The sequence below is a fragment of the Tyto alba genome, unplaced genomic scaffold (assembly GCF_018691265.1).
Source record: "Tyto alba isolate M040663 unplaced genomic scaffold, T.alba_DEE_v4.0 Super-Scaffold_39, whole genome shotgun sequence".
NCBI lineage: Eukaryota > Metazoa > Chordata > Aves > Strigiformes > Tytonidae > Tyto > Tyto alba.
Window position 1 is genome coordinate 10,130,890 of NW_024881314.1, and position 27,022 is coordinate 10,157,911.

At 36.0% G+C, this 27,022-nt stretch overlaps 1 protein-coding gene across 4 annotated transcripts in view; it reads left to right on the forward strand.

The window, feature by feature from the left end:
- Positions 1-27,022, forward strand: part of TBCD (tubulin folding cofactor D) — a 130,340-nt gene that overhangs the window by 47,078 nt on the left and 56,240 nt on the right. For all 4 annotated transcript variants that reach the window (XM_042802361.1, XM_042802363.1, XM_042802362.1 and 1 more), the window contains 4 exons: positions 8,754-8,910; positions 17,766-17,823; positions 23,350-23,379; positions 26,867-26,952. In XM_042802361.1, the coding sequence (XP_042658295.1) occupies positions 8,754-8,910; positions 17,766-17,823; positions 23,350-23,379; positions 26,867-26,952 (331 nt within the window). The remainder of the gene's footprint in view (positions 1-8,753; positions 8,911-17,765; positions 17,824-23,349; positions 23,380-26,866; positions 26,953-27,022) is intronic.

Sequence of the window (27,022 nt, forward strand, 5' to 3'; positions counted from 1 at the left end):
CCCATTCACAGTGAATAGACTGAAGCAACCCAACAATCCCTCTGTCCTTTTTTAACTCTGGCAGCAATGAAAGCAACATTTAAACAAAAGGCAGTAATGCTGCTGAGATACACAGATAATGGCTGATTCAGAAGTGTGATAGTGGCGGGTCAGTGCAAGTGATCTAAATCTTGACTTTGATTTTTTTAAATCTCATAATAAAAAGAAAGGGTAGAAATAGAGTGGAAAAAAACAACTCATGAAGAGCCACGCTTCATTTCTTCTGTTTATAAATTACCTTCAGAATAAAAGGAGAAACAAAATTTTAAGAAGAAAGTAGGGAGCACTGAAGTCTGCAGTTAAGTACTGTTAGTGAGGGCACTGAAATAGAGTTGAGAGGGGACTCGGCAGGTTATGACGTCTTGGGAGTCAGTGACAAAATCTGGATGCTTTTTACCTTTTCAAAGAGGTCAGGCACAATACTACTAGGATCCAGAAAGACCCTGGCTTAGGGAGATATTTTGTCTATTATTTCTGCTGAATGGAAAGCACATTGTTTAAATAGGAAACACTGGTTATTTCAGTTGACATTTTTTCTCTTTTAAAAATGTCCCATTGTCAAGTATATCTTTTTGGTGAAAAGTTTGTATGAAATGAAGTATCTCATGCTGTCAGAAGATTTCAAATGGATGCAGCTAATTTCAATAGCAGATGCTATTGAGTATCTGTGTATGCATGAATTCTCTGTCTGCAATTTTAAAATTCTCTCAGCTTCTGCTGCAAATATCTTACTAATTTGGTTAGAGTGGATAGTGCTCTCTGGTAGTACCAGATTATCTGTTCCTGGTACAGAGAATGCTTGCATATTTGCTAGTATTGATAAGATATTGGATTCCTGTGTATTTTGTCTGAGAGTACAGAAAATGGGGCTTCCTGATATTTATATAGTGCTTAATATACTTGAAAAAAAACTGAAGTCTGAAAAACGCTGCACACAATGAAAAAAGCATTTTTGCTTGTCTGGTTGCACTGTGCCATTTATTAAGAGAAAAATGAAATAGTCTTATAGAAATATATAACTTCTTAAACTTGTTTACATACTCTGTTTTTAAGGATTACCTTCTGTGTTTTCATACTCCAGAGTAAGTTGTTTGATACTGATTTGCAGCTGTCACGGTTTATGGAGGAGGATGCATGAGGAAGTCAGGCTTCTGAAATGTGTTAGTCTATTCTGTGGTGGTAGTTAATTGTGAGGCTTTTGGCAAGATTCCAGGTACTTTTCATCATAGATACAGGGAAAAAAAAAAAAAAATCCACCTGTCTTAGGTGGACTCTTAGAAAATAGAGAACACCCAAACCTGAAAGGCTGGTTATAGAAGAATTCCTTTTCTCTAACACCCAGGTGAACTTTAAAAATGATGCGTGGTCTTGAAAAGAGTATTTTAAAAAGTTATAATGCATATGTCACTGTAATAGTTTTCAAATTAGCAAGGAAGAATTATAAATAGTGCAGATGGTTTGTTGTTTTTTTGTTTTTTTTTTTTTTTTCACTAGCCAGCAGGTATGAGCAAGAATAAATGCCGTAGCTGAAGTTGTAGCAGGAAAGATCCCTCCCCCGGTGCAACTGGGAAAAGGTATAAATACTAATCAGGGAATAAATGACAATGAATTGCTTCTAGCTTTCTCACTGTAGGGTTTATCTCAGTATTACACAAGCTTAGCCTAAAGGTTGGGGTTTCTTTGGTGATTTTTCTGACATACAGTGTTATAAGTTTACAAAATTTTTATACTCCTTGAGAGTAATTCATTTACTACTTAGGATTTCCTTGTAAGCCTGTTTCTTCATGTTCTTAACCTGCAGTTTGCAACTGGTCAAGTTAAAGTAAGAGCTATATTAGCTGTAAACCTCTGTGAAGGTCTCTAGTATGGCCTTGGGTATGAGTGGGTAGATGAATCCCCAAAATATTCATCGCTCTGTGTTTCAGAAAAGGTAGACCAATACTGTCCTAGGTCAGCTGCGGGCCTTTCAGTGTAAGCAGGTATAGGGGTGCTTGAAGATTTTGAGTTTTTATGGCTGTGTTACATAATGATGTTGAGATAGACTGGCCAAAATCCAGATTTGTCTGCTTCCTCATTGGCCCCTTGCCATACTCAAAAGTTCACACTAATTTCAGAGCTGTAGCAGTTCTGCAAACCTGGCATTAGTTTATTGAAGCAGATACCTGGGAAATGAGAGCCAGTGTCCATTTCTTTTAAATACTGTATTTAAGTAATGAGACTGGTATCAAACAGCAAGTCTTTGGCAGAGATGTAGTTAGAATGTAGTTCTTTAGGGCAACATCCAACCTAACCAACAATCCCTTCTCTCTGCCTGAAAGCCAGTTTTTGCAATACATATTTTCCTCCCTCAGCAGTGAGGCAGACAACAATCTTCTTTGCTGCCCAGCTGTGATTCATCGCTAGAGCAGGTCTTTCCTGTGTGCTGATTGAGATAGGTCCATGGAAAAAAAATATCACGTGATCATATAATTAAAGACTCTCTTAATTCATTACGTAGTGAGAGACTGAGCTGAGATTGCAACCAGACAGACACAGCCCTTCATAGTCACGGGTTAGAAAATACTTACTTGGTTTGTGGATATGCATGTATATAGCCTTCTGTACGTGGGTCAGTGTTAAGAATTGTGAGAAAGTTATGCTAGTTTAAGAGACTTCAGCTGTTAAATTCTCACGTATCTTCTGAGCGTGGATGAATTGTAATACTCTTCCTTTCCTCCCTGTCAGACTCCTAACTAGGTCAAACCTGGGTGCAGGAATGAGAGAAGAGAGGCCGCCTGTTGACAGTTTTTAGGTACTTGCCCTGCAGGATGCAGTGTTAGAGAATTGCACAGAAATACTGAAATTTTTTCAACAGACAAAGCAGCACATGTGTTTTCTGATCCTCACTGGAGAATTTATCCTCTGGATGAAAGTCATTTAAGAATAAATTCTGAAGTAGACAGCTTGTATAGAAAATGAGAACAAATTATAAATGTTTGGCAGAACTTTAAAGAAATACTTATTTCTGATAATCGGTCTAACCTGAAATTATCTATGTTTGCATCTGTGTTGATATATTAAATAGTAGTATAACAGCCCTAATGAAGTTACAATTAGGTCCTGCCTCTTTTTCTAGAAGAGGTTAGAGTGCCTTGTAAAAGCATGTGGTCTCAAATCTGAAATTCTTTACACTGAAAAGGCAGAGTTCTTTTTTTAGCATATGAATGATAGCGGTAGGTATGCTATTTAAAACATAGGAAGCTGACATACAGTAGATATGGCTGTTTACACTTTTTTTTAATGCCTGAGGCTCACAAAGAGGATGAACCTACCGAAGGACACTTCTGCAATTAGTTAGTTTAATTGAAGAAAAATTCGAAGCATAAAATTATTAATCTTTGTATTGATACTTATAACTGTGTTTAAGCTTTATAATTCATTAATAGTAATGTTCTTAGCTGCTCCTACAGTGATACTGTGTACAGTACTTCTTTCTGTAATGGCAGATACCCATTTTTTTTTAGAACTATATATAAGAAAAAATACTAAAATAGATTATTTTGCAATTTATTACTTATGAATTGAGAAGACTTCTCTGCATTAATGGTCCATGTAAAATGAAGAACTTAGATAAGAGGTAACATTAGCTTAATCTGTTTTAAGAGTGGCGTATTTTAAACAAAAGTTCTTAATTAACTTGAGATCCAGTGAAAATGTGTTTTAAATGAAACAGAGTTGACAGTTTTCTTGTGGACACAAGACCTAAGGCTAAGGAACAGTTTTTTATTGTTGTTGTTTGTTTAATTGCTATATTTGTATGTTTTTTATGATAAACATTGCAGCAAATTTTAAAAAAATTACAGTCTGAAGTTAAAGTAACGTAGGGCTCCTGATGGCATGTGTTATAGTCTAGGTTTGTGCAAAGTATGTTTTTAAAGGCGCTTTTTTAAAGGAATAATATGAGGCATTTTTTATTTGTGTACATGTGACCTTTCAGTAGACAGTATCTTCTGTAAGGTTTCTTAATTAGTTGTCTAGTGTCTATCACCTGCACCTGAAAGGTGCTTAGCATCTGATTGTTTAAAATCTGTGTTTAAAAAGCAAAATATCTGTGCAACCTGTATGAGGAAAAAAAAAAAAAATCTCTTATTTGTAATGCTTTGAAGCCAGAAGTTGTTTCTTTATTTTCACAAGGCTTGAGCAAAGAGCTGTGTTGCAACCTGCAGTTATGTTGTTAGGTAAGGCAGGGTGGAGTGTAACAGGTGCTTATTAATACCTCTAGGCTACAGGTAAAGGTGACTGTATTTTCTTGAGCATTCACAGACCCAAACAGGTGGATATTGTTTTAATAATTAGGTTGAGAGTGGACACTATTTGTCCTCTGATTTTAATGGCAAACTTTTAACATAGATTTGTGAAAGAAATGGTAACTTTTAAAGTTAACAGTTCAGGTCTTGTCCTTGTTGTATCTCCTAGCCTTCTACTTTTACATAGAAGGAGCATGCTCATAATTTCAAAAATGAAGAAAATTGTCTCCACCCTTCAAAACTAAAATAAGTTTCTTCTGGAATTTTTTTATTATAAAGCCTTTTTTATTTGTGGGGTTTTTTTTAATAAACTGGTTTTAGGTATTAATTCAACATGATATTAAATTTGAAAAAAATGAAATAGAGCAGCACAGAACAACACTGACCATCCTGAATATTTGAGAAGTGATTATAATGTTGAATTGAAATTGCATAGCAGATACAAAATGCAGAAGCTGACTACAAAGCTGTGGACTTCATTGCTACTTTGTATATCAAAAATACTTTAGAAGAGTATGAATGTGAGCAGTTTAAACCAGAGAAAAACATTAAATAAAATTCAACTTAGTGTTTTGTGTTTAGACTGAAGATGAAAAGTGAACATGAGATAATGTGAATACAGAGTCTGTCAAACTGTGGATTAGGAAGGTGTTTTCTAAGAGACTTCAGTTACAGTGGACTAAATACTACAGATAGTTCTGCCTGTACTGTTCCTTCATGACTTCCTTCAGCCAGGCTTTTCCGACACTGCAGGAAGCCGTAGCAAAAACAATCCCCACATTGTGTTTGAAGAACTGTATGGTAAATAACGAAGTGAAACCTGGAATTTTTGGGTAGTGTTTCTTTAGGGTTTTTATGACTCTTAAATACCAACAGGAAATGCAGTTCTGGATGTACTTTTTCAAACATGCAAACGTTTGTCAGGAGCAATTTTTTTATAGTATTTCCTGTAGTCCACAGTCCACCAGTAAATATTCAGTCAGTGATAGCACAAAAACTTTAACAGATGACCCCTAGATCAGTATTTCCCTTGTTGTCGTTGTTGTATTTATATTTACTTAGCCCTTACTGCTGTATACTTCACCTTGTTTTTCCTTTTTCTCCCACCTTCTAAATGTCCTTTTCTGTATCCTTCCTTTTCATTGTCCCCCTTCCCTCTCCAGACTTCGCAGTCGCATTGGTTCTCTGGCAGCAGCAATGCTTTGAGTCCCAGACACAGGAGTAGGACATCAGAGGTGTGAGTCCAAAGGCCTGCTGACAGATAATGGGGAAGGCTTGAGCTGCTCAGAGGAATAGTGCTGCTGTTCTGGCATTTTCTTAGTATCTGCTGTTACAGACCCCTGGAAGCATCACCTCTGTCTTAGACTGATCCTAATAAGCTAGGTGTCATTTAGTATTGGCCCTACCATTTAGGAAATTAATGCCCTGAACTGAAAAAAATTTGGTTTTTTTCTTTCATATAGACAATATAAATGTGAGGAGCTGGTAGTGGGGCCTTCTTCCACCTTTCCTTCAGTACACAGAGAGGTGAGAGTGCACTCACAGCTGTTGAAAGTAGCTGGAGTAATCACCCTGTGCTGAAGGAAATTTGCAGCAGCTTTGCAAAATTGCCTTTGGCATCTGTTTTAGTGTTCCTGTAGAACCTGCAAATGACTTTTTTTTTTTTTTTTTTTTCATCAGTTGATGCAGCATTTTTCAAAACAAGCTAGTCTACATTTTTAAAGATTTTTATTGCAGTTTCTTTCAGAACTGGAAAGTGCCCAAATATCCATCCATCTTTGCTATATCATTGTTCCTGAATGAGAATTGCTTTTTTTTTCCCCATGTAGTGCTAGTGCTCCTAATAGTCATATCTTGACCATCCCTCTAATTACTGCTTTATTTTCTTTAGTAGGTAAAAATGAAGCTAAATGGCATTTTAACACTTCTCCAGCTGTGATGCATAATTTATTTGTTTAAAACATCAGGCATACAGTGATGAACAGTACACTGAAGTTTAATTATTTTCTGATTATATCCACTCAAGTATATCCAGGCACAGTTTGCTAATGAAATACAGTTCAGTGATCCCATTTCTTGTACAGTGGGATCACCTTTTGACGAGCATTTTCTAAAGAAAAAAGATGCATTTGATAAATTTGATACAAGGAAGGAGAAAAATTGTTTCTTTTTATTTTTTTTTTCCTTCTTTCTAGAGGCTGTTGTTTCTGCAGACATTATTCATTTGTTAAAAGACATACCATCTAGAGAGAGACATATTCAAATTATATATCTGGATTTGTAGATACCAAAAGAAAGCCCTCCAGGGAGCCTTGCATATATACAGTATTTCTTAAACTCTGACAGGATATACTACAACTGTGCAAGAGATTCCTCTATAAGTTTTTTGGAAGTAGAAAAATTGTATTGACTTTTGCTGTTTTGATGGGAATATAAGCATGAAAGTGAAATTCTTAATCTACTTCTTTTCCTAAGTTTATTTTTGTCACTTCCTTATGATAACCGTATCTGTGTTCCGAGGCCTTTGTGATAAGGTTCTGGGATCTTCATTTGCCTTTACTTCTGTTTTACGACTTGTGTTTTCTCTGTTTTCCTCAATGAGACTGAAAACCAGAAGAGCTGTACTCCTACCACTGTCCCACCGCAACAGTATTGTATGGTTCCAGTGCTCAGCCCGGGCTTTTGCTCTGTGCAACTGCATTTTCTCTGGAGCTCCCTCAATAAAATGTGGCACAGAGACACGTTATACTGAGGTCTGCGGCTTTTAGGCCTTTGTTGGCTAAACGTACTCAATCCAAAGTTTTCTCATGTTGTTCATTAAATGGAAACAGTGCCTGATACATGCATTTCAAAGAGCTGCCTTGGATAAGATGTCTATCATATCAGTTGATTTTTGGATGGTGATTTGTTTCATGAACACAGGTAATGCCCCTTTTCTCCCAGAAGGAAGCTCTGTGTTCTGGAGTATGCATGTCATTAAAGCGATCAGTAAGGAGAAGCAGAGTATTCTTAAGAATACAGAGTATATTATTTCCATTCAGAAACACAGTGTATTCCTGCTGATGATCTTTCAAATTCCTATAACTAGCTGGATTCAAGTGTAACATTAACAGTCTGATGTATAGCTTAGTTTCTGTTAAATGTTGTCTTGTGTTTTAGTGTCCCTCCCTGTCCACACCATCCCAAATAAGCATGACTGTGAAATAAAAGGCACCTTCCCAGGATGGCTGTCTTGAGTCTCTCTGCTGGGCCTCATGAGACAGCATTTTCAGATTTGGACATTAGAATCAATTTCAGTGCATTTTGAGTACATTTGGAAGTGCAGTGCAGGATTCCATATTGCTGTTTAGGATGCAAAGATCTCCATCTTACTTCCTTACTGTCTAACAAAAACTGATGTTGGTGAAATTGATATAATTAACATGACTGATAGGAAAAAAAAAAAAAAAACCACAACACAAAACACGAACTAAAAATAGTAAATGTCTTTTTTGGGGGGTGGTGGTGGGTATACTGTTTTCCTTCATCAAAGGCTTCTGGTCTGTCATTAAATCATTCTGTGCTGGTGGGGAGGCATGTAGTCATCAGTGTTGTTTTGGATGTCTGAGCAGAAATTAGACCAAAGCCCACCTGTTTGCATTTCTAGGTTACGTTGCAGTTTATACATATTCTGTCTTTATAATCTGTGCAGTTTGGCAGTGCTGATAGGTTCAAGCTTAAAAGACTGTATTGTAGTCCTGCCAAGTATCAGTTCTATGGTGAATAAAGTATCACAACTTACTTGCTTAATGAAAGAATGATGTCGAATGTGTCACTTCGCTTTCTGATTATGCAAAAACTGTACTTAAGTCCCTTTCAGGATTGGAATATTGATGATTCACAAGAACTGTTAATTAAGAAGAGTTTGTCATAATAGGACCTCTACTGTGGTAACTGTTGCCTGCTAAAAGATGGATAATGATTCTTTTACTTTGTGGTAGCTACGATATTGTATTTCTTAAGAAATACTTTTTTTCTAGTAATAGGTGCTGCTGTAATAATTAAAGTCCAGTACTTTAAAAAGCAGACAGTTTAAAGTTTTGCATTTTAAAATTACTTTGACTTCTAAACGTGTATCACTGAGTAATAAATGATAGCAGTGTTACTTCTTATGTAGCCCACTTGCTTTAATCCTCATTGAATTATATATGAAGGAAATAAAAAAATAAACTGCTACAGAGAAAGAAACAAAATAGTGTATTAAGAAAAGAACCCGTCTTTCTAATCAACTTCAAAATTAGCACATACTAAGAGCCATGTTTTTCTTTCAGAACATACAACTCCACCCTGTGTCTTTTCTCTAATGATCACTGAATGCTCTTATACCTTTTGTTTTTGGTTCACTGTATGGTCCTAATTGTTGCTTTTGTATGTTTTTCAATCTAACAGTTGTTCCTGTCATTTTGAAAGCGCTGTCATATGATGAGAAGAGGGGGGCATGCAGCGTGGGTTCCAATGTAAGAGATGCAGCGTGCTATGTGTGCTGGGCCTTTGCTCGTGCTTATGATCCTGCAGAACTCATACCATTTATTAATCAGATTTCAAGGTAAGTTGTGGCAATAAGAAACCAAGCTATTCACAGTTAATTTTTAAACTTTGGTCAAAATTAGGAAGGAGCTAGAAGTTAATCTAATAGTCTAATTACGTATATTCTAGAAGTTAATAATCTAGGAGTCTAATGCTCTATATTTAAGACACTTAAAGTTAGATATTGATGAAAAGTGATACATCCATTTAGGGGAAATACCTTCATGGTTAAAATGTGTGTCCCATATAATGTGAATGAAATTCATTGATCTCTGGATATTGTTTGCCAAGGAATGTATATTTTTGCTTCTCCATGATAATTTTGAAAAAAGTTGATTAATTCATGCTAGCAGACATGCTGAATATCTTAAAGAATTTAATATGGGTGGGATGACGATGACATAAACGATACTGTTGCCTTTCCATGTCATTGTTGAAGTCTGAAATTTCTTGTCGTTGCTGTATGATGCAGTTTAACTTTTTGGATTGAAATGCATCTAAGTATTTCCTTATCAGTTGTGATGACTTAATTTCCTTCTATTTATCTGTCATGAGAAAACCAAAGAAAAATCCAAACAAATTCACTGTAGGAAGATTCAGAGAAATTAGTGGAGACTTGGGTTGGGGGGCAGGGGGAATGTCATCTGCTGTCTGCTTGATCATCAGCTTTAAGATGAAGAATTGGAACCTTAGTGCAGTACAGGTAGAAATAACAAACCACTCTAAAATTGGGGAGTTGCTTTATGGAGTCATAAAGAGCTAGAAATATTAGAAGAAGACAAAACTTATGGAAGAAGTTACTTTTTACCTTTTCAAGTGAACACATATTTCTAATGATTCAGGAGTTTTGGTACTATGGCACATGGGTATTGTGCAAAGAATATAGCATGTCTTTATTGACCAGCTTACAACTTGCAAGTTGAGCAGGTTTGGTCTAAAAGATGAAACTACACTTCAGCTCTTCTCTAAATAGCCATTTTGGAGCCTCATGGTTCTTCTGTACAGTTTATAATTTTCATTTTGGAGAGTTCCAATTCAAAGATTATTTTGAGTAAATCATGAGACCATTTCCAGTTTGTGGAAGTGATGGGAACTTTAGCTGTATATAGTAATTCTGAATTCTTAGTAACATATCACTTTTGAATAATGTTGTTATTATACCTAATGAGACGTTCTAAAATTAACAAATACATGAGAAAATTTTGTTTTTTGATACCTTCTGCTTTTACAGAGTACCCCAGTCCAGAACGACCAGGGTACTAAACACTACTTACAGTTGAACGGAAACACATGCATGTACTTCTTTTTCAATCTGTGGTTTCTGTTTTGAAGTTTTCAAAAATTTTCAGAAGATTCCAAATCAGAATCTGTGATACTGCAATGGTGAACTAGAGCTTGGTGCAGCTTTTCACTCAATACCAATGATACTTTTGCAGATAAAAATTGATTTTACCTTTTTCTTTTTTCTTTCATCTCATGCTTTTCCTCCTATTTGCTTGTGGGATTCTCTCTTTAGCACTTAGTCTTTTTGTTGGCAGCACACTGGCTGACATTTCAAGGTGTCTTTAATAGGTGCTTTGCACTGCAAGCACAGAGGGAACTTCTAACAGTTTTTTGGCAGATTTTTAGTATAAACATTGATAGTAGCAACTCAGGCATCTTTGTCTCCATTAGAGGGGTTTTGAGCAGTAGTTATTTAGTATTATATTTTTAAAAAATAAAAAAAAAGTTTGGACTATACAGTGATTTGTGCTCCTGGGCATCTGTCTAGGAGCTGGCTTGCTTTCAGATTGCTGACAGAAGTATGTCAATCTCATCCAAAAAGCCTTGTTTGGAAACACAGGACTACTTACTTAGTCCAATATGTGACTTTTTATTTCTTCTATAAAAGCTGATTTTAAAGTTCGTTGGGGCAGTCTGTGAGCCCTACATATCCATTTTTATTACTTGATCCTGATTGCACTGTCCCCTTGCCAGTCCCTGTGGTTCTTCATCCTTGTATCCTCACTTTTCAGTGCTCATCCTTTAGTGCAGGGTCACACAACAGTGTCTCTTATCTGTGTGGTACTTGCTCCTGGGCTTTTTTGAGACCCTGATAAAATCTTTCCATCCAAGAACCTGATGTCAAGTTTCTTTTTCAAAGGCCAAACACTGTTTTTCTTCTTTTTTTTTTTAAGCTGTCATGTCTTTTCTCTGAAGTGTGCAGAGAAAAAATTCTAAGACATCTTAGCCTTGTGTCTCTGATAAAGTAGTTTAATGTTTTTTTTTGATGTTTCATCTACAATAGTGTAGATGTTAAAGGAGAGGAGTCTTGTAACACAATGCTGTGCTAGAACATGATGACATCCACTGTTTCTGGATGACTTTCAGAAAGAGAATGTGGTGCTCCTGAGTAGACCTTATTTCAGTTAAGCATGCTAGAAATACTGATGTTTGCCATAGTAAGTCATTGAAGGAATATTTTATTTTGCAGGGTCATACTTAATTCCCTTCTAGCTGAGTTCATGGTAAACTACATATAGGATGAAATTCTTAACATAAAGGTACCTAAAGATGTGCTTGCACAGTGAAATAATATGATCATATCTTGAGTTGTATTCCTATTTTGAATCTAAACAGCACAGGTAGCAGTGAAGTCACAGTGACACCCATGACCAGAATGTTAACAAATGTTTCTAGCAGGCTGTTACCTGTGCAGAGTTATTTGCTGCAAGTTTAAGGACAGCGGTAATACATTTATGTTCTCACTGCGAGCAGATCTTCAGGATGAGTACAGCCATACCAGTACTAAAGTCTGGTTCAAAACTGGTGCTTTTTGTAGATTTGGTCAGAAGCCTTATGAAAATACATCCTCTGCTTCTATCTTCTGACTTTAAGGTTTCTTTTGAGGTCTGGTAAACTTGTTTCTTGTGAAATTTTAAAAAAGACGAAGTGGGAGTGTGTAAGCTTTCTATTTATCAGAATTTTTCTTCCACTCATGATGCTTTGAGGAATATATTTCTTTTACTTCTTTCACCCTGCCATGGTGAAGAATCATGTTTTTCTCCATACATTAGATGCAAGCTCATCATTTTAACTTCTCATGGTGTGTGTTATTTTGCTTTACTGTCACAAAGCAGTTAGTGGGAACTTGTGGACAGGTATGAAGGAGTTTATGCTTCTGAAGAAGCTCCTGTCTTTTAGCTCTCAGACTGTTCTGGAAACAAATTCTTTTTTTTCTTTTTAGGAAAATGTCAAATGCAAATAATTGATATCTTCTACCTAAGGTAGTAATACCAATTAACACTCTGGCTATGCCAGATACGACAACTTTGGAATAAGTTGGTGCAGTGGAGACAAGCACAGGGTGGATGGCAAGGGGGAAGCTGAGAATTGCTTATGATCAGTTGTAACGTGGTGTGGTTTGTACATGCTTTGTTTTCTAACAATGCTGGACAGTGTTTTAGCAAGTATTAATGCTATATTAAGGCTTTACTTAAATACCTTTGTAGATACCTTTGTAGTTATGTTAGCCGTACCTTTTCTAAATATAATCAACTCTTGAAGGTAGAATTGCCACTCTGAAGAGAAACGGTGAAAAAAAAAAAATTCAAATAAAGTATGACACACAGTTTCACCTATTGTGTCAGCAAGCCGATAATTACATACAGCTTTTTTTTTAAATCTAGCCTTAGGTGTGTCACTGTTTTACTTAAAGAAGAGTCATACTTCTAGCCACAAGCAAATTGTTGCTACCCTTAAAAAATGCAGAACTCAGCATCTTGAAACAAGGTATATAATATCCATTGTGAGCTGAATTACACAGCAAAAACATCTGCCTGTATAAGAACACAAGCTATTAGATTCTTGTAGAAAAATAATAAATTGTTTACCTGAAAGGAAAAGGCTACCTCCTTAAAAAAAAATTGAGTGATTGCAATGCTGAACTGTTTTCTTTGTCTTGGTGCTAGAAATTGCAGATGGTTTATCCTTCATTTGCAGTCTTTAGCGCTGCTGTTTAGCTGTTTGGAGGAACACAGATAATGCTGAACTTGGAGTGTAAGTAGCTGGCTGCTACGCTCAGACTTGAAAGGCAAGGTGGTCTCCATCATAGACTAAGTGTACTGGTGGTAACAAGAAGGTGTTGAGTTGAAGAGAGCTGCTTCATGTCTTCCTGCTTCATGTCATGGTCTTTGGCATGTTAGTGTGTCTTGTTGGGAAAACTCACTTGGGTACCAAAATACAGAAGTAGTACGCTACTTAAGCTGGGTCCTGCCCCACAACCCATTCAGACTGTGGTTCTGTAGTTACACATTAAAGCAGAGGGGTAATTCGATGGTGATTTTTTTTTGTGATGGAAAGACATTGTCTTCTGTGTTCTCAGCAGTCAAGGGAAATAAATATTTCACTTTTGACTAGTGAAAAATTAACCACTTAAATAGTATTCTTAAAGTACAATTTATGACAATATTATAAAAGAAATACCTGTCTCCGTATTCACTGATAGAAGTTTCTTTTCTGCTTTCTTATGACTGTTGTGTTATTAAGTGATGAAATTGTCAATATATTGAAGTTACAGACTTAAATTGCTGTAGATGATACATCAGACCTTTTCCTTCCTGACCTTACCACTCTTAAGGGGATGGGAAAAAAAAAAAAAAAAAGGACAGTTGTTAGAAATATTTCAACAAGAATTGAAATACTTCAACAAGATACACTTGCTCATATTTGCTTATTTACTTTCTAAAGCCTAGTTAAACTGGTTTCTAAAACCCTACCTGATCTATTCAAACTACAGCACCACAAAAAGAACCTTCTTGGCAAAGTAGATGAAACTTCACTTTTATTGCAGGATAACCCTATTACGTTTGAAATTGCATGTACTGGTGTTGCTATTCAAGCATATCTTATAAAAGCACTACTTGACTGAGATTTTGTTCTCTCCCAGTCACTACATGCATGCTGTCTTTTTAAGCTTACCTATGAGGAAAATTAAACATAATTTAATAACTTTGAAATACAGGTAATTTGATTCCTGCCCCCTTGGGTGTGGAAGTTACTGTGAAGTGGCAGGTGCACACTAAGAAGCTAGGCTGTTTTGTTTAAAACCCAAACTAAAAATAAAAAGGAAAACATATTTCTACTCTATTATACAATTATAGTGATTAAATTGTAGCTGGCTATCTTACTTATTTGGAACTGTTGCATAGTCAGAATGTAGTTTCATTTATCTGTCATTCGATAGTGTAGGTAATCAATAAATGAATCATTATTTAGGAAGATGTAATTGCTGTCTCCCGTTCAGCAGAATACTAATACAAACGGTGCGTACAGTGCAGGAGTGCAGGCGGCTTTGTCTTCCCTGAGGTGGTGCGTTGTTTTTGCAGAGGGGAAGGAAAAAAAAAAAAAGGAAGGTGTGGCTATGTATGGATGAATGGTGTAGCTTGCTCCAGGGCAAGATTGTCCTGTAGAATTGGGGAAATCTGAAGCATTGCTTTGAGCTACATCTTGTACCATGATGAAATACTGAGAATAGCTTTCTTCTTTTATGTATTTGAATGTTGCCTTCAGAAGAGAGTTGTGTGCTTACTGTGTCTTGCACTTGTGTAAAGTTGTTTCCTACAGGGGCATTATATGCCTTTTTCTGTTCTTTATTTTAACGGCAGCATTGGTAACTCCTGTTCTAAGCATTTTTCTTATTGCTTTTTTCTACATGTGTGTGTATTATACTTCCATCATTTTACCCCAGAACTTTGGGATTGGAGTAACACACCAAACAGTGTAGGTCATTGGGTGACTAGCAGGGTGTGAGCTGGATTAGAGGGACTGTGAAAGTATGCAGTGTAGAAGTGGAAATGGTCACTGCATTTCTCCTTTTCTTCAGACCTTCTCCTTCCTAGATAAAGAGGAGGAATTAAATCTGAAACTGTAGTCTGAAGGGCTTTTCCCCCTAGCAGTGCTGGCTGAAGCAGGCACTTTTGCTTTCTCCTTCACCTGTGTTGCTCCTGCAGCTGAGTGTAGCACAGCTGCATGTAATAAAGTGAATGGGGGGAGCTTCTCTGGTTTAAAAAAAAAACAAGACCTAGCAAAAGAAAAATTAATTGAGCCTCGATCTGTTTTCATCATCCAGCTCACTGTGTAGCCATTCCAGGTGGGGTACTGCCATGACTGAAGAGGTGTGAACAGGGCTGTTACCAGCAGCAGCAGCTCTCAACAGAGTTGGGTCTGACTCTGGTCTCACCTCCTTTTTTTTAACTTGCTGGGATTGTTCAAAACTATTTTGCTTGCGATTATTGTTATCATGCCTTCCCTAATGTATAGTAGGGAGGAGGGGTTTCTGACCTGTTACAAGTTAGACTTTTTCCTTTTTTGGGCTCAGGAAGAAAATTTTGTTTTTGTGCCAAATTGGCAAGAGGTTTGAGAGTTTATTTTTTTTCTTCCCACAGCTTCAGGGTGGTATGCTTGAATTAATAGTAGCAAATTCTCAGAGGTTAGCAATAATATAAGCTTCTTGCTGCTTGAGACTACTGTAGAATAGAAGTGCCTGCTACAGGTGATAAAGGAAATTCAGATTTATTGTCTGGTACATCTGGTGCTTATAAGGAGAGGGTAAACTGATATTTCTGTATTCTGATGTCTCACCTGGCTGGCCTCTGCTCTCCGATTCTTTATGCCTTGTTTGGGGGAAGGTAGTGACATTGGTGTTGGGCTGAGAAAATGAGCCGGTAACATACTTTGAGTCCTTTTAGCTTCCCTTGAAGCTAGTTAAGTGAGTAGCTGAGGGAGAGTGGAAGAGAGAGGGAAGAAAGGAAGAATTATGAATTGACTGATAGAATTGCAACTTGCTTTTTTAAAGTCCATTTGTGTTGTACACTTAATTGCTTGTTGTGCATACAGGCTAAATACACCTCAAGGAACTACAAAAAGTGTTTCTTAGAGACTGAAAGATGCAAAGCCATTCTTTGCTCTACCTGTTAGTAGTCAGGTGTGGTACATTTCAGGCAAGTCAAGACATGATTCTTTAACTGGCTTAAAAAAATATCCCACTTTGTTTGACATAAACAGTTTCTTTATGTTAGGAAATCCTGGTGGAGTATCACATAAACTCCCACGACAAAGCAGACAGGTGAAGACACCTTGGACATGTTTCATCTTAGGCATGTTGCTGTCCTTGCTAATCCCTGTGTTACGGCAGACTGTGGCTGCATTTTCAAATAGGAATTAACTTGAAAAAATTATTTGTGTAGTTTGATAAGTTTAAAATATTTAACATAAAACAGTGACTACAATATGATTTATAAATATAATGGGGCTATGGGGGCAATGAAAAATTCCTGTGTTTTTTTTTTTTATTGTTTTGTTTTTCTTGAACGTAGTATTCAGTTGCAGCACTGAATAACTCAGGTGGCATCACACAGACAGTATGTTGTTTTGCTTGTTTTATTTATATATGATTGTCTTAAGGTAACAGAAGCATCTCATTTAACTTCTTACCTGTCCTCTTAAAATTATTTTAAAGTTTCTCTGTATGCCAGAGAAGAAAATTAGCAAACCTGGTATGAAGATAATATATTTAACCCAGCACTTTTTTAGCAGTTAGCCATATATGCTATTTCCTAATGGAATGCTTCCTCAACATTTACTCTTTCAAATGCTATCGTTTGGATGACCTCCTTTTGTCTTATAATCACCTAATGTCTTTGTGTCAGAGAGAGGAATTGCTCATGCAAGTAGCAATAAGAAAGCATTAACTGTCTTTAGAACAATTTATTGAGGTTTATTTTCATTTCATTCTTGCTTTCTGTTTCTTGTTTTCCTTAATGGAGATAAACTGAAATTACAGAGGCAACATTGATTGTGCATTTCAGTGAATTTTAACAACACAGTATTCTTCACTATAGAAAACTGATAGCTACTACCTGGGGAAGCTTGATATTATCAGTGTAATTAATATCTTTATGCTAAAGCAAGGCTATCTTGGATTTACTTTTCAGCCAGTATTTATTTCATGTTTTGCCTGGAGTCAATAAATAATGTAATGAAGAGTTTCAGCATTTGAAAGGAATAATTTTCTGCTTAAATGATTCTCCTGAAGTGATGTTTATTTGTCACTCAAGTTAATTGAATGCTGGAGGTGGATTTCTAAAGCTGTAGACTTTGTGTCCTGGGATATATTCTCTCTCTTCTGTTGTCTAGCACATCTTTTAAAAGCAGTTCCTTTGAGGTAGAAGAATTAAACTGTGCAGGGTTACCAGACTACCAGACTTCATGCACAAAGAAATAGTTTCATATAATCATGCCTCTGTATCTACAGGTCACCTTTTAAAGAAAACTGCTTTGCAATTTATCTGGCAGGTCACATTTATCAGGATTTGCATATTGTTTTCTGATTTTTGTTACTTACAGGATGTGATTGTTCTTGTAGAGATAGCTGTAAGTTTCCATTGCTTAACTTCTAGTTTTGCTTAAGCCTTACATAAGACTTGCCATGCATTTTGTTATTGAGAAACTGTATTTCCAAGTTTTAATTTAAAATTGCATTGTAGGAGTCTCACATTAGAGAAGATAGTTATGTCCGAGTTTTAAACTCCTGCTATATTTAATATAGAAAACTTTTCTATGCAGGTAAATGTATTTGCATACTCCTTAGATTGCTTTGATACAGTAAGATGACAGTGGTCTGTTTATGCTATGGAAAATCCACAGCAAACTAGAGAAACGAGGAAGTACATGGTTATTTCACCTCAGTTTTTCGTTTACGCTTGTATTTATAAATAATACACTCCTTAGAGGAAATGCTACATGTTCTGCTTAGAAATCTAAATGTTGAAATGATGGTGTTACACATACCTTCTCATATTTTTGGTACTAATACTCAATATTGTATTTCCCCAGTGCATTGGTTATTGCTGCAGTATTTGATCGTGATGTTAATTGCAGAAGAGCTGCTTCTGTAAGTTACCACTTTCTATCTTGTACGTTTCTGTTATTTTTTGTTTTGTTTTCATTTAATTTAATAATTTGTAGACTTAGCTATGTAGAACAACAGTATATAAGCAATATATTGTGTTGTGAACAAAAATGTGCTTTTCAAAAAATCTTTAAAAGTATAGTATGGTGTGAATTTAGATTTTAAATTACATAATCCACAGATCCACATCTTGATTTATGGCCACAGTCCACGATCTGCTGTATTGTTGTCATGATGGTTAAGATAAAGTATCTAAGAAAGAGCTGTTTAGCATTTTCTAGTCACGATATCAGAGACAGAAGGGTCATACATAATATACAAGCACTGTATCTTTTTCAAGTCACTAAGCTGTTAAAATTTGTGATGTTATACTTACTTTTCTAATGGTTCATCAACTGTTAGTCTGTAATTGTGGTAAACTGAAAATTTCTAGAAGAGTATCTCTCCTTCAGTATGTCCTTCAAATACATTTTCAGTTGTATAAAGCTCTTTCTATAGGACTGGGAATTTTTAAAATAAAGTGATAAATCCATCAGGCAGATTATGTTATCTAGTTAGTAGCACTGACACCAAAGTATATTCTGTGGAACCTTTCTGTAGAAAATATTTATGCTGTTGAAAATTGAAAAGAATGTGTGATTGTTCTTAAGAGAAGGGACTATATGGAGGAGAGGTTATAGAATTTGAGAAGAAAGGTGGACAACTTATCTTTGAGAATTTAAGTCAATGAGTTGCTTGTATATATTGAACTTGCTTTCTTAAAAAAAAAATAAATTATGAGCTGTCTATTTCAACAGATAAAACAAACTCTCTTACACAAATGTAAAAAACTCACACCCTGTACCTGTATTAACTCAAACCTGGGACCAGTGTCTGTCAAAGAAGCAGATGTCTCTGTTCCTAAATTCATTGTGAATGCATTTAATACCAAACCAAAATAAAATTTCAAAAAAGGCAGTCTTTGCAACGTGCAAATTAATTAACAAGTCTGTCATATTTTTTTGACTGAAAATTTGAAAGTTAATGCACTTACAACATAAGAAGGATTTCTCAGATATACCTGGATATCATCCTTATTTTTTCCTAGCCGCAGCTCTGCTTGAGAGTTTAAACTGTTGAATGAAGCTGCAGCATAATTGCTGGGGAAGTGAGTCAGTTGCTTGTGTAATCATATCACAAATCACTTGTCTAAATAGGTTAAAACCAAAGCATGGAAGCTAAGATGCCGAGTACTGATATAACATATTCTTCACTGGACAACTAATGAACATGAGCCACGCTAATTTCCCCCACATTTCAATTCCAAAATTTTAGGAACTGTAGAATTTTCTGTTCTTGGCTAATTAAGTCACTTTATTCAAATAAAATCCTTAGAGGAAAACAGAGGTAGCTTTGCTTTCCCAAAAACTGCACATTAAGGAGTACAGACAGTGAAAAGTGAATTACTCATCGTCCCAGGAACCAGTGGTAATATATATAAAGAGGAGAATTCTTTTTAACGTGATTGCTACTACAAAGGTACTGCTTACCTTTAGTGGCTTGATCTAATTGTCATATGTAATCTTCATTGTGTTTCTGTGCTTAAACATAAACTAATAGTTTGACCATGGAATATGGTGCTGAACCTGATACATTTACTAATGCCATAAGCTTAATGCAGACTGTGCTTCCATATTCAAATTAGTACAAAATACAATACATTTTCTTCTCACTTTCTACTTCTACTTTAAACCAAGCTACCGAGCATTCCACAATTCAGTTATTTTCAGTCAAAGTAATTTTTTCATTAGTACTTTCTAATTTAGACCTGGTCAAAGTTTTCATTTGCTGTTTTGATGGATAGTTATGAAAGTACTGAAACCTGTTTTCTTATTTTAGAATGGCAGGCAAAAAAATACTTTGTGTTTACCAGGCATTGCTACAGTTTTGAAGAAAAATACCTGGGAGTCCTAATTATTTCCAATCATTGCTGCAGTTAAATATATATTTAAATAAACAAGTTTTACTAGATTTTCCATCTATTACAATATGCGGTATATAATAACGCAGAGCAACAATACAGCAAAATAGCTTATAGAGATATTTTGAACCCTGAGGTTAGAGAGAATAAAACAAGACTGTTCATTTAGAGTTCCCAAAGCATTCTGAGCTGACTTCTGCAATTCTTTCATGAATAATAATTAGAAGGAAAATTCACGTGAATAAGTGATCTCAGATTGGGCTCCATTCTGCTCTGACATGTTAAAGAGAGGGTTTTTTTCTTTTGGTTGATAGCTTTTAAAATCATGATTTAGAGAATGTTTTTGTACTTTTTCAGTTTTCGTGGGAAAGCAAAGTATTCAGGTTACAAGGCTAGTTGGTCATCTTCGTTCTGGTATAATGGAATCTTTAAATTAAGATTTTTGCATCCAATTTTTCCATCTCCAGAAGGAGACTGTATGAAAACTGAAAAATTATTATGATAAGACAGTTGAAGTATTTGGCATCTTTTAGGAATTGGCAGTTGTTTGTAAGTATGATTGAAATAGTAACATTTTCAGTTACTGAAAAACTCCCCAAGTATTATGAGAAAAAATCTTTTGTGAAACAATAAAAAAGTGATGAAGGAGCAAGGAAGGAATTCTGTGAGCATTAAATGAGCTCTAGAAAATTTTGTTTTCACTTGGATGAATACTATGTTTAATTATTTTCATATTCTGTTTTACTTTCTCTCACATAGCTTTAACAGAATAATATTGTCGGGGTGGTTTTCCTTGCAACTTTTTCTGTTCAGTGTACTCCTTGTGACCCAGGAAAAATAATTTAACATCTCACATTTTTGTTGCTAAAATTGGGATTAGATGCTCTTCTCCTAGAACAGTAAATGTGTTTAAATTATCACAGCTGGAAAGCTGCAAAGCCTTCTTAAAACAGTGGTGAAATTTTCCAAATATGACTCTAAACATGCTAGGGTTCTGTTTTTACATTTCTTTGTGGGCTTTCTCTGTTTTTGTTTTAATATCTTGGTTTTCATTGTAAATTTCCCCGTAATTGGCTGAAAACTTATTTGCAGAAGAGGCACCTTCTTGCTTTTTAAAATGCACAACAACAATGCAGAAGCTGAGACGTTTGTGGTGATACATGTGAGCCTCCCTCAACCTTAGCAACCAGCTGTGAATCAAATTATTATGCAGTTTTAGTCTGCAACTGGAATATTTTCTATTTACTGAGCTACAGATACAGGAATTTGCTAGTTATCATATTTCTCTTCAAACTTCTATGGATTATGAATTCATAAAACAAGTGTGAGAATCTATAACAAACTGATTATTTTTCTCCATGGCTATTAAATTGAAATAATCAACAAATGTATTTATAGTAAGGCAATACTAAGATTTATCTTTGTAAGCAGTGGTTAGTTATATGTTTTTTAATACATAAAGTAATAAAATAGGTATAAATTAACAAGTAAATTAGATGTTTAGAATGAACCAGATGAATGCTAAGTATTTTTGTCATGCTGCTGAACCATTTCTTAGACCTTCAGGATTGTTTTTCTAAGTTAAAATATGAAATGGTGATATAGCAGTGGAATTTTAAAATTCCTACATAAAGTAAACAAACCACGTGAAATGTTTGGGTAGAATAGCTTTTTTGCCGCAACATTGTCTATAGGCCCCTATACATCTTTTGCCAATGGTTTTGCCACAGTATACTTCAGTCCTGGGCCTACAGCTGTCTTGTAAATGTAATTAAACTTTCACTGTTTTGACTTAAATTGTTTGGATATCAAAGTTCCTGGTTTAATTACCAAAAAAAAAGGCCTTTACAGATTTTGTATCATTAAGGCACTGTCTGAGCAGTACATTTTTAAAAGAAATTGTAATGCAGTGATTAAACTATTAAATCCCTTGGATGTGATAGTTGAGAGCATCATCCTTGCTGAAATGTCCCTGTGGTGAGTAAAAGTGTCTCAATAGCATAAAAGGGGATCTAAAGCTAACGTGTAAGTAAAGAGAAATAAATGATGCGGGGTGCCATGAAACAATGCCCTGGCAAATCCTGGCTGGGAGTGTATGTTGGTAGAGAGGTAAGGAGTGAAAAAACCCCATGTCAGAAGCTGGGCTACAGCATACAACGAGGAACAAGTGCAGCTCATGTTCCTGTTCTGGAAGGCTGCTTTATGTGTTGCCCAAGGGTGTATCTACGCAGCCACCACTGCGGAGGGTAGCCCATGCAGTGCTACCCGAGGCAATCCTAAACTGGTTAGCTCAGGGGCACTGCTGGCAGCGCGGCTGCAACTGCGAGCAGGCTAAGGTGGGCTCCAGAACCTGCCAAGGTGGTGGGTAAGTGGTTTGGAGTCAGCCTGTGCTACGTGTCCTGCGATGGATACACTGCGAGCAGGAGCTGAACTAGCCTGGGCAAGTCTACAGGAACTGCTGTCATTATCCTAAACAGACATAACCTCAGAAATGCACTCAGAGACTCTGGCTTCATTAGGGCTTGCTTCACCTGGGTTCTGTGAGTGCTTGCTCCATATGTCGTGTATGATACCTTGGTGAGCTAACTTAACCTTTTGTTTTTACAGGTGGATTACCACATGTGTACTGTATTTATGTATGAAATAAAACCACTCTGTCTGTCAAAGTTCTTGTGGCATTTTCAGTAAAGATTGAGACTTTTCCCCCTGTATGTTAAATACAAGTTGTCAGGTGACAAGTGCTGTGTGTTGCTGGAGATCTGTGTTTGTAGATAGAGTGACATTTCCTAAGAGAAGTGTTCAGATAATGACAATCTCTCCTCTTTGAAAAGAGTTAAAATTTACAGAAGCTTTTATTAGTACTTATGATTGTATATCCTTTTAAGGAACAAAAAATAATTGGCTTTTTTGAGGGAGGGAGAAAATTCAGCTAGGGCATAGGGAGTTAAGTAGATTTCATTCTGTAGAGAGATTAATTTTATGGTTGTATTTGTTGCATTTTGCAAGATTTTGAGTTTATTTAATGCAAAACACAAGTAACATACGTGAATTTTTGTCTTCAGGTTTTATAATTTCAGTGTTTTAGCATGCCTTCAGATCTGTGTCTTTCAAATAAGTATTGCATTCTCACTATTTTTTGTTTGAAATTCTCACTGGCAAAGAATCAAACTTCGCCTACTATTAGCAAATTACATTGAAGTAGTTAGACAAAAACGAGCTGTCTCAATTTCTGTTGTCTACAGGTACTGACTTTCAATTCCAGAGCGAAGCCTTGTGTCACTACTCAAAAGCACTCTTGTGGGTGTGACTAGTTTAATAAACTTGCAGTCTTAAACTGCTGTAGTGCAACATACAGCTTTAAGAACACCAGAACATAGAGACGCAGAAACAAAAAAGCCCTGTGGGCTTGTTCTACTGACAAAGCTTACTTTATTTAAAAAAGAAAAGCCATGGGTCATTTATATTGTTGTGTGTTTTGAATTCATCATCTGGTGTTTATCAAAAAGCAAACCTGACTCGTTTTGGTATGTTTGTTCTCTGTTCCTTAGGCTGCCTTCCAGGAGAATGTTGGGAGACAGGTATGGTAACTTTCCTGAATCTTCATTCATTAGTGCCTTGGAGGTTACTGTAAACATGTAGTACCTAAAATCAAAATTAGATGCTGTGGCTTTGGAGAAATTGAGTAAAAGGATGTCACAAAATAATTATTTTCGTTATCAACAGACAAGTTCTTGTGGAATATTTTTCTGAGATGGGAGTTTTATTTTAGTAATCTAGTTTTGAAAGAAAATGAGCTTTCTGCTAATTTTCAGTCATTCTGAAAGGCAAAATCAGCATGTATGACAGCCATTATACACCTTGTAAACAGCAATGCTCTTAAAGCAGGAAAAGTGTAAATTTGGGTTTTTTTTGTTTCATTGACTTTCTAGTTTTTAATAGAAGTAGAACAGCTGAAGTGCTGCACCATCTTTGCTGTGGTTGGTGATGCAACAATGAGTTAAGCTTAAGAGTCTTCAACTCAATAATTTGTTTTTTTCCTGTTGTACCATAATGCTACCATCTAGATAAATTGTGAAAACTGTTAATTTGGAGGTATGTAAGTGCTTCCCTATACAAAAGTATATCCTACCCTAGAAGGTAGGTTCCCTTGTAACTTAGCAACATTTAAGTATCTAAAATACTCAGATAACTTTGATTTGCAACCTTGGAGGAGGAGCAAATAGAGTGAAGACCGGGATTTCAAAGTTTCCTGGTTTCTCATCAGAAATTAATAAAGCTGAGAATACAACTTAAAGGGAAAAATGGTGGGGAGCAAATGGTTCAGTGAATTCCTGTGACATGAGTCACATGAGTGGGGCAAGTGAGCATGGTTAAAGCAAACTTTGTTATCAATAAGCCATTCTTTAAGGGGTGTTTGTTAAAATGCTGTCTAGCTTTCCCTGACACCATTCCTGAAGATCTTTGTGTTGTGAGCCAGGATATTATTCCTTTAGAACTATGGGTATTAAGCAATGTGTCTATAACTGGTGTGTGTATTTCTAGATACAATTAGGTTAATAGAGGAGAAAGGATGCAAGAAGACTAGGAGGAAGAGGGTAGGTATTATTGGTGACCTGACCTGACTAGGTCAGTGATAAGTTGGAGCCGGCATGATTCTTCCCTGGGTCTGTAGTTACTGGTCTGGAGAGGTTAGTCATCACACAGCGACTCAGCCTTATTCTACTTCATGAGGTACTGAATGAAGTAAACACCTTACTGTGACTTCAGTTCCAGGTGAGGTAGGGCTCCTGGGTGCTGCAGATTTAGAAATGCTTCCATGTAGCAAAAGTTTTGTGGAGTTTTTTATTTCTTAATCAGAGTACAGTCTACATTAGTTTGCAACCAGAAAGTTTCCTTATTGACTCTGTTTTGACCCATGATTGAAATTTGTCAGGTGTTAATAGAACACACAACAATTTTAGCTTATATGTCAGCATGTTAAGGAGGAGTTATCAGTGAAATAGTAAGTTTTCACGCCATGAAGAATGCTACCAGTCTCCAGTTGGTTCCTGTAGTAGTTCAGACATTTTACTTACTGAACCATTCCTTACTGCCTGAGAAAATGATTACTTAATCAGTGGATACACTCTCTGTAGTTCTTTCCCTGGATGTAACATGTTGAAAGAGACACCTTTTCTCTGAATTGGAAGGAGCTAAAACATACTCTCCATCTGAAGTAACAATGCTGATATTAAATAGGTGGAGAAAAAATTTGTCCTTGCTTACTTCCTGGTTTCTGCCTGCTTCACCTTGGCGATTCAACGTGCCCCGATTCCAAGAGCTTGCTTTTATGGCCTCAGAAAAAGAAGCCATTGTGACTTAAACTTCATGGAAATGGAAATGGAAAAATTTAAAGATTTTTTTTTTTTTAAAGCATAATTCTTCAGAAATGCACATACTTCTCATAAGACAAACTTTTATATCTGAGTAGTAAGTTTAAAGTGTTCTGACAGAATGGAAACTGTTGGCTTTTCCTCTGAAGTCTGTCTCTCCCATCGGCCACGACCTCTGTACTCATGAACTTGGTGTCAGGAATTTTGCTGTCTCACTGACATGCACTGTGGCACCCCGACCTTTGGTGAGATGGCATCAAACTGGCACACTTACAGCCAAGTCATAAATAGCAAGGTCCAGCTAGCAGCTATAATTGAAATTGTTTAGCTGTGATTTTACTTTTATACAGTATGCATTCTTACGTATTTCATTGTATGTCTTGTTGTTTGGCTATAAATCATACTGAGGTATTTCTCATGTGTACATTTTTCTTCCTAATCAGTGTTTCATTAGGCTTTTGGGGAGTGCATTCATTTCAACTTTGATTTATTAGGGCTTGCCTCCTGGATAAGTTATAAATATGCTGTCTGTCCTTCATGGTTCAGTCAGATTCCAGGCCCTGGTTTTTTGGACTGTTGGCATTATGCTTCCCAGAATAAGACCTCTGCAGTAGCTCACAGCTTCCCACTGCTTGCAGTCTATACTAGTTTAATTATTCGGGCTTAGATCTAGAGATACTTTCTACTATTTTTGCATGGTTGTATGCTAATGTGGAAGGGATGAGTGAGCTGTAAACAAACAAAACTGTATCATATCCAGAACCTGTACTTCCACATAGCCTTACTGCTTAAATATCATATGATTGTCCCTTTTGTAAGCGAGCATAGTGTCTTTCAGTTGCCTGTTTTCCATTTGTACTTAATTATGGCTTGTGGAGGCTATGCTACCTCCTCCGTTCCAAAACACAACCTTGCTGCGTAATACAATATTAAATTAGTCATAGCCAGTCAAAAATCTGACTATCTGAAGTGTATTGCTTATATAAAAAGGCAAATTCGTAGGTTGCAGTTGCATATTTAGAAAGATAATTTATCTTCTAAAAGCATAGGTTTTGAGCAGTGATGTCAGAAGTGTGATACTTCGGTAGGATTCAATGTTTCAGGCTTGCTGAGAGCCAATGTCCTTTTTAAAAACAAACTAATCCCAGTTTTTTAATTCACTAATAAGTCATAAAACATAGGTGCAAGTAAAAACAAATAGAAGTAATTGAACTCCCATGTGTTCTATACGTGATGTATTTCTTGGTGCCTAAATCTCTAATTTTATACTTCAGAAAACTCGCATCAGATAATTGTTTCTTCACATAAACTGAAAACATGTTTACATTTACCTAAACCTTCCTTTAGAGAAATAATTTTTTGTGTACGTAGTCATGCATTCACCAAGTATATATTTGGGTATGACTTGAAGGTGTTAAGATATCTATTGCATAGTTTATTACCTGCTGCTATTTACTTTGACTGTTTATCACTGGCTCCTGAGCAAAGCTAGGTATTTTGCTGTTTATATTTCCAGTATCCTCTATATCTTTAGTACAAGTGGTTTTAATATAAATTAGAAATTAAATTGTATTTTTTCAGTGCTTGGAGAGTAGTAGGAGATTTGTTTTCAATAATGTTGCCTATTTGGAAAGTATTTTACATTTTAAAATATTTCCTTATTTTTTTTCCCTATTCCCTGTGATACTTGTAGGGCACTTTTCCACATGGCATAGACATTCTAACTGCAGCTGATTATTTTGCTGTTGGTAACAGAGTTAACTGTTATCTGACTATAAGGTAAGTTTGCAAGCATTCGTTTTCCTAAACATGAGGGATCTCTTTTACATAATGAAGTATTTGTCTGATT